Source organism: Pseudopodoces humilis, chromosome 10, assembly GCF_049639895.1.
Source record: "Pseudopodoces humilis isolate 2021_Gansu_Grassland_sample_001 chromosome 10, ASM4963989v1, whole genome shotgun sequence".
In the NCBI taxonomy this organism is placed as follows: domain Eukaryota; kingdom Metazoa; phylum Chordata; class Aves; order Passeriformes; family Paridae; genus Pseudopodoces; species Pseudopodoces humilis.
The window spans coordinates 9890312-9904118 of record NC_142209.1 but is presented as its reverse complement, the minus strand read 5'-3'; the positions used below and the strand labels follow the sequence as shown (position 1 = coordinate 9904118).

General features: G+C 38.8%; 1 protein-coding gene across 4 annotated transcripts in view; it reads right to left on the bottom strand.

Moving 5' to 3' along the window:
* Window positions 1-2752: 2752 nt before the first annotated feature.
* Window positions 2753-13807, bottom strand: part of PTPRC (protein tyrosine phosphatase receptor type C) — a 66587-nt gene continuing 55532 nt past the window's right edge. For all 4 annotated transcript variants that reach the window (XM_014250859.2, XM_014250858.2, XM_014250863.2 and 1 more), the window contains 12 exons: window positions 13542-13639; window positions 11493-11618; window positions 9854-10011; window positions 9257-9392; window positions 8568-8717; window positions 8039-8129; window positions 7570-7703; window positions 6597-6731; window positions 6150-6272; window positions 5546-5724; window positions 4738-4873; window positions 2753-4005 (listed from right to left, as the gene is read on the bottom strand). In XM_014250859.2, the coding sequence (XP_014106334.1) occupies window positions 3733-4005; window positions 4738-4873; window positions 5546-5724; window positions 6150-6272; window positions 6597-6731; window positions 7570-7703; window positions 8039-8129; window positions 8568-8717; window positions 9257-9392; window positions 9854-10011; window positions 11493-11618; window positions 13542-13639 (1739 nt within the window). In that variant the 3' untranslated portion in view covers window positions 2753-3732. The remainder of the gene's footprint in view (window positions 4006-4737; window positions 4874-5545; window positions 5725-6149; window positions 6273-6596; window positions 6732-7569; window positions 7704-8038; window positions 8130-8567; window positions 8718-9256; window positions 9393-9853; window positions 10012-11492; window positions 11619-13541; window positions 13640-13807) is intronic.

Sequence of the window (13807 nt, the reverse complement as noted above, 5' to 3'; positions counted from 1 at the left end):
GAAACACCTGTCTGGAGCCACCACTCACTTTACTTTCTTTACTAGCTCACACAAACAGCTCACAATGGTAGTGTTTTTCTTCCCTTTGTAACTTAGATTCAGCCCTTTCTGTGGCTCAGAGCCACTACCCAGCACAGTTTGTGCCTCTCATACCAGATTTCACCTTGATTTCCTGTCTTGAAGCAAAGCCCAGAGCTTTGCCTGCCTCGCTCCCCCAGCAGCCCTCCTGCACAGGAGGTGTCCTCAGGGTAACTGGGAGCAGAGGGCTGGGACAGGTGGGGACTCTCCAGGCCTGTCCAGACCCTCGGCTCCTGCGTGTGGCCACCAGCTCCCCCAGCCCATCCACTGAGAGCAAGGGGCAGAATGCCCTCCCTTTCCCAGTGGGAGTGAGCTCAGTGCCACTGGTGCGTGTGCCCTGGCAGCACCAGCTGGCTCAGAAGTGGAGAGGCTGAGTTCATGGACGTGGTCTGCATGCGTGTGCGGGAAAGGGGCAGGCACAAACACTCCCTGCAGGAGCACAAATCCAGCCCTGGGAGCTGGGCTGTGGGAGAGCAGCAGGCTTCTGCCACCTCCCAGAACCCCAACTGCCAGGGCTCTGTGTGCTGGCCCTGGTTTTTGTTGCATCATAAGGTACAGCCTCTGAGAAGGTTTTACTATAACTGCCTTGTTCATTACATGAGAAACAGGAAAAAACTGAACAAAAGCAAACACTCCCAGTCCACTCCTCACTGCAGTTACCTGACTGAGCAGAATCTTGTGTAGACTCTGGGGTCCTTCCTCTCCCCCATCTTCCCACACGGGATTCCACTAACACAGCACTGTAATTTTTGCATACCCACCTTTACGTCAGCATCTACTCAGAAAATTGTGGGAGAAATCCAATCCCTCTGGTCATATAAGCACTTGATTACCTTCATTTGTTGCTCAATGTCCTCTCTCAGTTCATCTGTTGCTTAGTTGTTTTTATTCTGGACTTCAGATTCGAAACCACTTTCCAAGGGTGATTTTCTCAGCTGGAGGCAGTGGTTAGCACGTTTTTCTGTGGTTTAGCTGTACTTGATGAGATAAACATTTTTCATCTTACTTTGAGACTGTTTCTCAACTTTCAGGCTGTGCAAGTGTGCTACACTATCATTCTCTCCAACAGAGCTAAAGTAGTTCCTAGCAAAGCTTTCTAGCTTGGGCTTCGTGTCTCACCTGTAAAATGTTTCACCGTCTTCCTGGGAAACATGAGATTAATCCTACAAGTGAATAAACCAAGTGACTGTGGAGCATCCAGCCTAAGGATGCTTCTAGAAGCTCTGTGTCACCACCTCATGGACGTTTGGAAAACAAAGGGCAATAGAGGAGGCAGCAAAGCATCCCTGGCACACACATGGAGAGTTCCTGGAAGCAACCAGAACTTCTAAACTGTGCTAAGACAGGCTCCTTCAATCATTGCACTGGAATTTAATGAGGTTTAATTCTACAATATGTTCTTGAATTTGAAAATAATTAAAAGCCAAGAGCTCAGTTTTCCTCCTTGTGACTGTAAGGAACTTTACTGAAAAGGGGTTCACACTAGGCACATGAGAGCAGTTTCAGTGTAATGCTCCATTTTTTCTAATAATAAAGACATGCATGGAGGAAAATTTAACAGAGTTAAGGACTTCTCTTTTGAAGTACATGCACAAATCAAGAATTAACTTGGCATTTTTCTCTTCTAAAAAATACCAGCAAACAAACATTGAAGTCATTCTAGAAAATAATTAAACAAATCAAAATCACAAAAGGTTTTCACAGCCTAGGTGCTGCCGGAGCTTAAAAAACATAGGAACCTTTTTTTCAAGGAACTGAAGTATATGATTGCCCTTAGATTTAACACAAGAAAAGTTTGGTGTAATTTTTGATTAGGGAAACATTTTCAGTTATTTTTAAAAGTGTGACTAGTCTCTGTCTCCACAGCCTTACATTAGACAGCAGCATTCACATCTTTGTTTTGCTACCTGAGAGCCTTTACCGTTGGCAGATCTTAAATGAAGGAAGATAAATTAATTGTTCTCTGACATGGAATGAACACCAGTGAACTAATCTGCATCCAAGTGTCTTTATACTTTTGATCTTCAAGGTATGCTAAATTTGAAATTATGTTTTTAGTTCCTCTAAAACTAGCCAAGAGATTTTGGGCCTACAATATCTTTTAGATTATCTTCCCATGTAGTCCCTAGAGCTTTCCCTCCACACGTCCCCTTCAGCTTTGTTATCACCTAACACAACTCCTTGTTGAAAAGGGAGTTCAGCTGACAGCCAAGGGGAATCCTCCTGCTCTGTGTCTGCTTGCTGCCACTTTCTGAAGCAAGACTGCCAGCAAGCACTTGTCTGAGCTGATAATTGTGAACGATGTATTTGATCTAGGTTAACAACACAATTAAATTAGGGTTTTAACCAAGTGTGACTGTACATGTTGTTTAGACAGCTCTCTAAGTGTTTTCAATTATGCTTTGTAATGAGAAATTAGGAATAAGCAGTGATTAACTTGGAGCACTGGATCTGTTGCATGACTGTTCCTTTCATGGCTTCAAGCAAAATAAAATTAAGCCTCTTTCCTCTGTTCTGAGAGAGACATGACACTTACCTGGGTACACACAGAGTTTTAGAAGAATTAAATGATGTGTTTTCCTATTGACATTTGTAAATGTTATCCATTTATGGGACAGCACAAGATTTTATACATTTAAATGATCATTTTGCGTAGTACAAGAGAATGAACTAATTTTCATCTTGTAAGCTATTAATTATATTTTTTATTTGTACTGAAAACAGTAGGCTAAAATTTGGCAAGAAATAGTAAAAATATGAAAATGTAACATACAAAACATCATTATGAAAAAAAATATCCTGTACCAATTAAAATCTACAGGTTTTGAGGAAAGTTATCAAAGTATTTTCCAATTCTGAAAAGAGGTTGGAGGCATTCATGGCCCTTTAAATAAAAATAAGCATAAGAAATAGATGTGCAAGCACTCAGTATTTTAAGTTCTGAGAATAAACAGGATGTGTTTTCCACCAGAACTGTTGCAATGATTCAAATGCCGATCTCCAAACTCCTATAGCTCAGGTTAATATATGTGTGGAGCAATAACGACACCTTGAGGACAGCTAGAAAAATGCAAAAAAATTATATTCTGCGTTGATATGGGAGGATTTACACACCCTTTTTAAGTCTGAATTCCTTGGAATTGCCACGTGATGTAAATTATAAGCTCTTAAAACTCTTTGGCAAAGTCCCACAAGTCCCAAGAGTATTATTAATGCTCTCATTGGTCCTGAAATACTAGAATATATGCTTACCAATAGGTTCACCTACTTGCTACTAGTTTTGAGGACAGACCTGTTCTAGCAACTCAATAATCTTGTTCTGAGGTGCTTTTTTCCTTTTTACAGAAATAAAAAATTTTGCTTCGCACTGTTCAGCATAGTATTACACCGTACATGATTTTAAAAGAAAAAAGTATAAAAATAGTCAAGGTTTCTGGAGAAGTATTAAATGCAAATCTACACAAAAATAAAATTCCACAGTTCTTTGTCACTCTCTTCAAGTTTCAAGTATTCCTTTAAATTTGTACCTTTCAAAAACTGAAATGACTAAACATTTTCAAAAAAAAAAAGAAGGTGGGAAGAGGAAGAAATCTTATACCTCTCATTTTGCTTAAGATTTTTTGCATTTGAAAAAGCATTTTTCTTAATCTAGCTCTAAGTTAGAACTGCAGCTGTGGGGCCATTTGTAGAGCTTTCTGTTCCCTTAGTGCTATCTGCAGCCTTAGAATCATCACATATTTCATGTGGCTCAGTTTCTTCTGGTCGTGATGGGGAAAGATCAGTTGTGATCAAATCAGTCTCCTGATCTGATTTTCCTACTTCACTGCAAAATTCAACTTTATCTTCCTGCTGGCTGCTCTTCTTTATTTGTCCATTCTGTGCAGGGTAGGTACTGGCAATGGTGTCATACAGAAATTGGTATTGTTCCTCAAAAATAAAGAGAATAAGTTAGCATTAATGGAATGCTCAGAGTCCAAGAATTAATCCATTCTTTCTTTGTTCTCTTACATTTTAGACATGTAGCAATTAACTGGACAAGCAAGACTACATATGAAGCAGCTTCCACAGTTTTTGGCATAGAGACTGTTGCTCCTATGCTTTATTCTGACTTCATGTGTACATAACATCTCTGAAACTGTCTGCATCGAATATTCCAAGTTGTCACTCAGTGCCCTTCTAGTTCATAAAATACCAAAAATACAGTTTTTAGAGTACCTAAACAACATGTATTGTACTGAGTCTGGAAAGTCATGTAATAACCTGCCTGTATTAATGATACCAAGGTCTGGTTTGTTGGTAACTGCACAGTGTGTGCCACAGCTCCTCTGGAGTGACTGAAACAGACAGTGGCTGCCAGCCTGCAAATGGAATTCATCTCCCAGCTGCAGAAGGTACACTGCATGTACATCATGAACCAACTGCAGGAACATCAATTTATGTAATTTGTAATTTCAAACTATACACCCATTGCCAAAGGCAGTACAGAACTACAGCTCTGAACATCTCAGACTCCATTAATATCAGCAAGGGCTAATGCTCAAATGATGGTGAGTGTAAATGTTCTGATCAGAATCAGAAATTACACCCAAGATTATGGGGATATTAGTGACCATTATAAGAAATCTCTTTCTTTTCTGTTAATTCATAAGATTTACTTACAAAGGTGGAGACCATTCCTAGCCTGGTGCGACGAAGAGATTTTACTACTTGGAAAACATCTATTACTTCTTCTATTTCTGCACTTTCCAAAAGGGTCATTAAAGCACAAAATACACCAGTCTGCTGTGATCCATCACTAGAATGACACAAAATGTACATGTAAATTTACTAAGTAAAATCAGAAGCCTTCTGACTAAATATTAGATATATTTTAAACTCTTTATGCTGAATTATATTTCCAAATCATTTTTTTACTGGACTGAAATTGTCACAATTAAGTATATGTGTAGGATTCACACAGGACATAGTTTATCTAAAGACTACCTGGACCTGAAGTACCACTTAAGGGGAAGAGGGAAATTCAAAACTTCACACAGTCTCAACTATTGTTAGCAGGATTATCTTCCGGTTTAGATGGCATGCCAGGCTATTCCTGGAAATGGTCCTAGAAAAGTACACTTGTATCCTGGAGTGAGAGATGATCCTAAAAACTCTACTGGATGTTCGCTAGTGCATCCTGCAAGTGAACTCTGACCTAGCATTTCCCCACAAAATGGGTGCACCAGCCAAGAGCAGCTGCTCCTAGTATCTGCTCTGTGCCCACACTTGCCCAAGAGAAGTGCACTTGCTTTTCATCACTACAATCCAAAAAGCCAAGCTTGAGCAATTCAAGGAATCTTCTAAGGAGAGTTGAGTCTCCAGACACATGGAAAGGCTTGTGAGAAAAGGTAGGTATCCCAAAATTATAGTTGCTGTGTATACCCAGAACTTAGAGCTAGGTGAATGTGTGTGCTGAATTCAGACCCACCAGCAGTGGACAAGAAGTGGGACACTGCGGGTCCTCCTGTTGTCCTCAGTCATTGGTCTGGCTGGAAGTTTTTGTTTAATGTTGAGAATCATGCTGACTAAATCTTTGGGGGATTCTGGAACATCACAGCCACTCCACTTATGGTACTGATATTGATACACCTTCTGAGTTTCTTTTGTCTGGAAAATAGCAGCGGAGATATGGTTAATGTTCAGGATAAAATATGGACTCACACAGTAACTCTGTTGCTGCTGATTTACAAAGGAAGAATATTCCTGAGGAACTCCAGGGTAATAGTTCTACCTCATGAATATGAGGTAGGTAGACATCCAAGCTTTGTTCAAAGTACAAAAGACAGCTGATCTCCTGAGATTACCCTACCACCATCTCAGGAACTCACTAAACAGAAAACCTGTGATAATTTATAGCATTTCTCATGATTGACTGCTGGTCTGGAAGAGAAAAATATTTCTGTTTCTTAGAGCAGGAGGTAACATCAGTGGGAACTGTTTCTCTTCTTTCTTGAAGCTAAGCTTATAAATTTGTTTCTAAATTTAAAAACTCACTGAAAACCACCTTTTGGACTTTGCAAAGAAACTTTTACCTTCAGATGTGTAACGTCAAATGCACGTATGGTATAGCTAGGACCAGAGTTGACATCTGCCATTTGAACTTCTATGCCATCATACATTTGCTTTCCTTCTACCCAGTACTGTGCACAGAGTTCCTAAAATGGATAAAAGTACAAGTCAGTGGTTACCACTCAAATCTCCTTTTATTTTGCCTTCCACGTGCACTTAGAGACTGTACTGACTTTAAAGTAGGAGGAGTTCCATTGTATTTTAAAATATAGCACCATACATTTTTCCCTCAAAAATTCATTAGATAGTAAATTAAGTAGGTAAATGATAGTGCAAAATATGTTGGAAATGCAAATTCCTCATCCAATGGAAAACACTTAAGTGGAGCAAGGAAATGAAAGAGTGCAGTGCAGTGTTTTGTTTGCATGTAGAGGATATTCAATGTGTTAATGTGCAGACAATGCCCCCACCTGATCTCCTTCCTTCAGCTCTGTCAACATAACAATGACTTTGACTTTTCTTTGGAACACCATTTGCCAGAAGTCAGAGATAGTTTCCTGCAGTGGTCCCTGTGTTGCAATCATGGCTTTTGGACCCCAGTAACCCTATAAAAGAAATATTTTTTTCCTCAATTTGTTTGAAATGTGATTGTCAAACAATAGAACTCATCATTTAAGGAATATCCTGTGAAATAAATTAATGAACCTGTTTGTTTACAGGGAAAATGTGCCTATCACAGTAGGCATTAGTCTTACAGGAATTCTACTACCCAAGTAACATTAACTAAGTCCTCCTAAGAAGAATATCACTTCAGACTGACAACAAGATATGTTGATGCTGCAGTAGGTGAGACCTCACCCTGCCATTTTTTAAAAAACATATTTTTAAGGGGTTAAACATTCCATTTTACACGGCCATTCAATTTTACCACTAAGAAATTGTGTTTATACCACACAAAGTTGGTGCACCAGTCATTTCACACTGAGCTTCCTAAAAATACAGATACATTTACCCTGAATAGGTATCCTAAATGCACAGCATTTCAAAGGATTCAGATAAATGGAACTTAGCTAGTAATTCCATTGACATAATTTACTTTATTTGTGACCAATAGATGTTCTTCTTTGAATATACAATGACACCAAAAAATTTTTGGCTCAAATTTTCACTGGTAGGGTTTGGTCCATTGAATAACTTTAGTCACATTTCATTAACAGGGACAATATTAAACTGGTTCAACCTGTAGACAGATGCCCAGTAATGGAAATATATGTTATAATGAGGCCGGTCTGAAGGCTAATGGTTTTAAACATAGATGGATTTGCAAATCAGCCATCATATCCTTCTCCTTTATTCAACTAAATTATTTTCTATTGTGATGCCAATAAGAGTTTTAGCTGAAAGCTTATGAAATGCCTATAAGTGGATCTTCTAAATACATACAGTTATGAAGGAAGCATTGATGTATTTGCTGGATTCCTCACAGTCACTGTCATCGTCCGAGGACTCGTCTGAATCATGTTCACCCTCCTTACTGCAATCTTCTTCATGCCTGATGGGCACTCGGTTAAAGTCATCTGTGTGAGACAAAGTGTCACTGTCACAGCACACAGCCCCTGGATGTGGCATTTTTGGGGACGTGGGAGAAATAGAAAAGGCCAGTCCTTTCACAATAGACTGCAGAACCAAGGCCACCTTGCTTGAAATAAACAGTCCCAATAATTCACATTGGTAAAAACTCATCTCTTTTTTTTAAATCACTATAAGAAGTTTAGAATTTTACAGCATTGAGAACACCAATCAAATAGTACTCTGTAAGGTGATTTGCTCATTTTTTCAAAATTTTTCTAAAAGAAGAAAACAGATATAATAAGGGGAGGTGGGATAAAATAAGGCAATTGAAAATACTTACAAGGAATTACGTTGGCATTCCTATTTTTGCTTTTATTTTCTTCCCGATTCCCAGTGTTCTGCGTCCGCCATCCCTTATAGGAAGGCAATCGCTGAAGAAAGAAGATGTTTGATATTATGCTTGATTAAAATGTTTCTTAAGATCATTGTCTCCTCAGGACTCACTCTCACTCTTCATCTTGCACTTCTCTCACTACTTACTTCAGTTCTCTAAACTTTGGTAACATCTGTACTACTGTTTAAAAATGCCTGCTACATCATGTACAATGGCACAGAAAATCATGAACACAGACACAAGTAACCATTCTGCGAACTCCAACCTTCTTAAAAATATTAAGGCCAAAGCAGAAATAAAACTTCATTAGTATGCAGCTTTTTCTCATGAAGGTAAAGAAACTTTCTGTGCCAGAGAAATAAAACAGCACCTAAATGATCTGTTAGCTGTGGTATCTCTAGCTCATGAGTATTGTGCAAGACATTTTTCAGCAGAAGTGGGAAGTAAGGGCAACCGGAATGCAAAGCTTATTTACCTGGAACTCTGCATCCAGCAGAGAAGGCTCACTCGGGTGGTCTTTTCTTTTCAGATTGTTAAGGGAGGAATGCAGTTCTGAGAGACTGATCTCTGTTTCTCCATACTGATTGTATTCCACCAGTGCTTGATGAATAAGGATGTACTGTGACTGGTGTTTCCCATTTGAAGAGTTTAAACATGAAGTTATTAAAGAGCAAAAAAAAAAAATATATCACTTTTTAAAATCATTAAAAAAACTATTAATCCTGTGATAATATCATCAGTGTTAATAATATTAAGCATTAACATTAAATAGATATTAAATACAAGTGTTAAACTGTAAAATGCTGAAATAAGTTAAAAACATACAATTCATCAGTCCATAAGTTTTACTCAACTCATGTGAAAATTGCATTTAGGCAGATTCATTTTAGAATGTTTAAAATTGAGTTTGACTCTGCAAGCTCAATTTTGCATTTATGAATTGCATGTCAAAAATCTGTTCTCCTTGGCTTCCTCTTCTAAAGTCTGAACTTAAAAAGCTGAAGTTGCTAAAATATAAAAATTATGTTGGAAGCCTTTTTTCCCTCAATACTTTTCAGAGCTATATTTTCTATGAACAGCTTCAATTGAACTGAGCAATTCACTTGAGAAATACTGCTGAAGTCCTAGTAAAGGAGAGTTGTGACAGGAGTTTCAGGGAGATACCTCTACTTGGACCATGAGGCATCGCTGCCGACGCAGTTTCACGATGTAGCCATAAACATCCACTCTGCCTTCTGCATCCAGCCCCTCCAACATGGCATCAATTCCTATGTACGTCCCAGTGCGCCCAACGCCGGCACTGCCAGCCACAAAGGCATTTGGTTATTGACAGGCAATGGCACCTCCCACTCCCTCTCTGAGGAGAGCAGGCCTTGACAGAGTAAAACTGAAACAGTCTAACAGGATTCAAAGGAACTGAAAACACTTCTTGATGTAAATTAATAAGCAACTCAAACAATGACGAGTTTGCATTTTTAGTATCTTTTAGTGAAAGCAAGGCCAACATTGCCAAATATAGTGCTTATAGCCAAAGCAGCCCAACATTGATCTGGCTGTTTTTCAAAAGTCTGTGCATCCTCAGGTTTTATCAACCTGAATTTCCTTTATATCCTTCAGAAAACAGGCCTTGTTTATCTTTTGCTGACTCATTTTCAAGTGTTCAAGTCACATAATCACAAACACTTTTGCCCAGTCCCTTTTCTGAATAGCTTCATTTCAGTCATTTAACATTACCAAATTTTTAAAAGAATATATATTTACCTGCAATGAACTACAATTGGACCACTAAAAAAGTTGCTGAGAGCGTTAACTCTGCGTCGGAGTTTGAGAAGGAGATGTGGATCTTCAGGGACTCCATGGTCTGGCCAGCTTGTGAACTGGATATGAGTGACATCTCTTCCAGCTGTCCTTTCTCTTCCCTAGAAAAAGTGAAGTGTTATTTTAAATATATATCAATCTATATACACATTGGTATATGTATACAGATGTATATGTTAGTCTAAGTGACTAGATTAAAGCCCAAAGCACAAAGAGTCATTAGTGGACTTTGGTATGTTGCTGCTAGACTAAAAGAGAGGACATAAATTTTGATAACCATGATTATAAAGCCAAATGAGAAAAAAACGCTCAAAGGCATTCTTTTACTGGCCATGATTTATATGGCTGTAGAGGCATTTTTCTACTAATTAACCTCAAAGTTCTTACTCATAGTTGAATTATCCAGTTGTGGCAGAGCTATTCATACAGTTATTTGCCATTGTTTCAGTAGTTATACATCACTATTCTACCAGAACTGCACTTTCTTGCAGTCTCCACTTTCTTGCCATGGACCACTCTTCAATTCCAAAACCAATATTCATTTTATCTTTATTGATATGATGTCAGCTGAACAAAGAGCAGACAGTTCTAAAAATATCAGCCCTCAACCTGCTGCAAATCACTCATTTCTAATGTCAGATTCCTCAAGTGACAGAACAATGTCTTTGTAAATAGTTAATCTTAACATCCTGATCTGCTCACTGACCACACAAAGTTACAGTTTTCTTTTAATCAGACCACTTCCTGAGTAAACTTTAATGATATGAGACAGCAGAATAGGAATTCTATTTCCAGCAGAAATAGAATTTCCAGCAGAATAGGAATTGCCAGCTGTAATCACGAATCAAGAAGGGCAGATTCTGTTGCTTTGCTGAAGATCTGCCAGCAGATTTACTCTTTTAGTCTGAATGTTTTTACCTATGATTTAGACTCCTTTTATCATGATTGAAATACTTTTGCAAAGGGCCTGAGCTGAGCATTTAGCCTTTGATGACAAATTTTGTACTCAATTACACATAGGGCAACTAAAGTAACTTCAGATGCATGAAAGAGAACAATTAACCAGCCTTAATGACTTTACACATATCTAAATGGTGATTTTAAAACACTTATATTTATAAACACACTTGAGATTGCCAGAATTTGTAATTGTCCCACTGTACAATTATCAGAAGTGTAGATAATGGTTATCTATTAGTCACACGGATTTCAGTTGCAGAGGGTTATGCTGAGATACACACAAAGCAGCAAATTCTTTGTGTTAAAGAACAAACTAAATATATAAGGAAATTGCAGTGTATATATTAATTTTTTACCACTTAGCAGCATATTAATAGTTTAGTCTTAAATGTAGGTTCCAGAGGACTAAGGAAAAATACCTTTTGAAGTTGGGAAATATATATATCTAACTCATATTTTTTGCAAGAAATTACACCTACATCTAAGTTTTCCCTTAAGCTATATGATGCTTAGGAAAGACAGCAGAGAATCTTCCATTGAGAGCTGACGCTTCCCTTTTAAAACACAGACTCCAAACACACACTCTAGTGCCAGTCAATCTCAGACTTTTGAATCAACTTACATTTGTGATGTGCAGTTTCTGAATGATGTAGTCTGGACACGTTTTACTTTCATAGATCTTCACAATGATGTCCCCATATGTTGCGGTTCCATTCTCCATTGACGGCCAGTACTGGGCACATTTGTTCTATAAAGAGATGGAGTTAAATAAGCAGCCCAACAGTGAAGTGGCAGAGAACTGAGAGCTAGAAAAAAGCCTATTTTAAAGTAGATGGCAACTCAGTATAGCTTTTCCAACTTTCCATTTCCAAATATCCAACAACTCAGGTCTCTGACCTGAAATTTATGGCCATGGAATTTAACTTCAGATGTATAGTGGGGAAAAAAAATCCTGTACATTAGTCAAAACAGTGAAGAGTGACTGCTGCAGTTGCTGATGGCTGGAGAAATGTTTGCAACTACTTCCATGCCTTCTTTTCCAGTCTTCAATGAGGGCTGCTGCTCCTGCCTATATATCAGCTTCGGTGTGCTGTAAATCTGCAAGCTGTCAACATCTTTAACTGCAGCTAAAACAGCAGTTCCCCTTCTTCCTGCTGACTTTATGATGTTTGTATCCCCAGTTGCTTTGTTTATGTTGGATATTAAGTTCTGCACCTCTAAGACTGTCTCTGAGAGCGATGTGGGGGAAGGAGAAGCTGCAGTTTCTGTTCAGAAACAGGCCTCACTCCCCTGCATGCTGCCCCGGACTGTGCTGTCTGCAGCACGGACAGACAGCAGGACACAGCTTTCCTTGGTTGGTAGTTAGTTTTTAGCTAACTAAAAGGCAGAGAAACTCCCCAGACTATTTTTTCCTTGGATCTGTTCAAACCTGCTCTGGACAGAAAATCCAAACAAACCCCAGGAGCTCATGCCTGTGGCCCATCGGGGCCTGGGCCTCGGCACTTTCTGGTGCTGGAGGGACTGGTAAGAGACTGGGCAAGCTGAACAACATCACATGAAAAGGACTTTTCTGGATTTTCCATCTCTTTGAACACCAAGAGGTTTCATTGTTTAATATTATTCAATTTCTGTTAAATAAACAGTTTATCCACATTTCTAAAGGGAAACCTTTGTCCTGAACCAGGGGAGGGTCTGCTTGAATTTGCTTCAAAGGTTCTCTCCCAAATTTGCTCTAAACCAGGATGCTGGAATAAGGAACAAAAGCAGGCCAGAAAGCACCCAACCTTCCAGTTATATAAAGGCAACAGAGGAAAGATATACTTTCCTGTTGGGGTTGATGAAAACTTTGACTTAAGACCGTGGGAAAAATCCCATTAGTCATGGAGAGTAAAATATTATCCACACTTCCCCTTGGCAATTAATATTATTATGTTAATGTTACTAGAAAGTTCTTTGTTTCCCCTGTTGTTATTGGTTTACATTTGTCAAAGTTATTTGCATATTCCTAAACTTCAGTCCTGGTTGATACTTTCCCTCAGACTCCACCCCTAATTTAGTTTATATAAATTATTTTAAGCCCCTGGCTCTTTCCTTTGTTGTGCACTGCGTACCTTGTTCGCGTTCTCACTTGTTGTAGCAGTTTGTTATTTTCTCCTTATTAAAGTGCTTTTGCTTTGGGTCACTAGATCATGCCCACTTGTCATTTTATCTCACTGCCTAAGGGACCTTCTCCCTGACATCCTGAGGTAGCACCCGTTGTCTCATCCAGGCCCAGGCTGCTACACTTTGTCAGATCTACTGAGGACACTGACAGGATATCAAAATAGATAAGAAAAAAATAGAAACCATACCTTTTCTGTCAGGTCTATGAAGAGCTACAGTTCTACCTTGACCCCTTTTCTGGATTAATTAGCTGTAATTTGGAAGCTCACCCTCTGCTACTTACTGATGTGAATAAAGTGATATTTTCTGGTAAGACTGGTAATTCATAAGGCAACACTGTTTTGGCATGCTTTCCAACACAGGTACTGCCACAATGAGAGAACAACAAAGAATGAAAAAAAATGTATTTAAGAAGAATATGTAATTCAGCGCTGTACAGTAATCCACTTGGTTTTCTGAAAAAAAAAGGATGGAAAGGTAGAAGGAGGGAAGGATGGATATTTCTCACCCTCTTTCCTTCCTCACAGCGAGTCACCATGACAATAATCGTTGCCTTCTCTTCCCAGATCATTCTCCAGAAATCATCTGTGGTTTCATCCTTCGGGCCTAGAAGGAGATAATTTTAGGGACTTTTTCAGATCACAGCCACATGAAAAAACACCTGCTTGACATACTTAGCCACGCAATCTGAAGAACTAACCAGAGACCATGCAAGTAATAGCCACATACTTGATTTCATTATGGTTGCTGTCATTAGGCTACAGCATTTTAAAA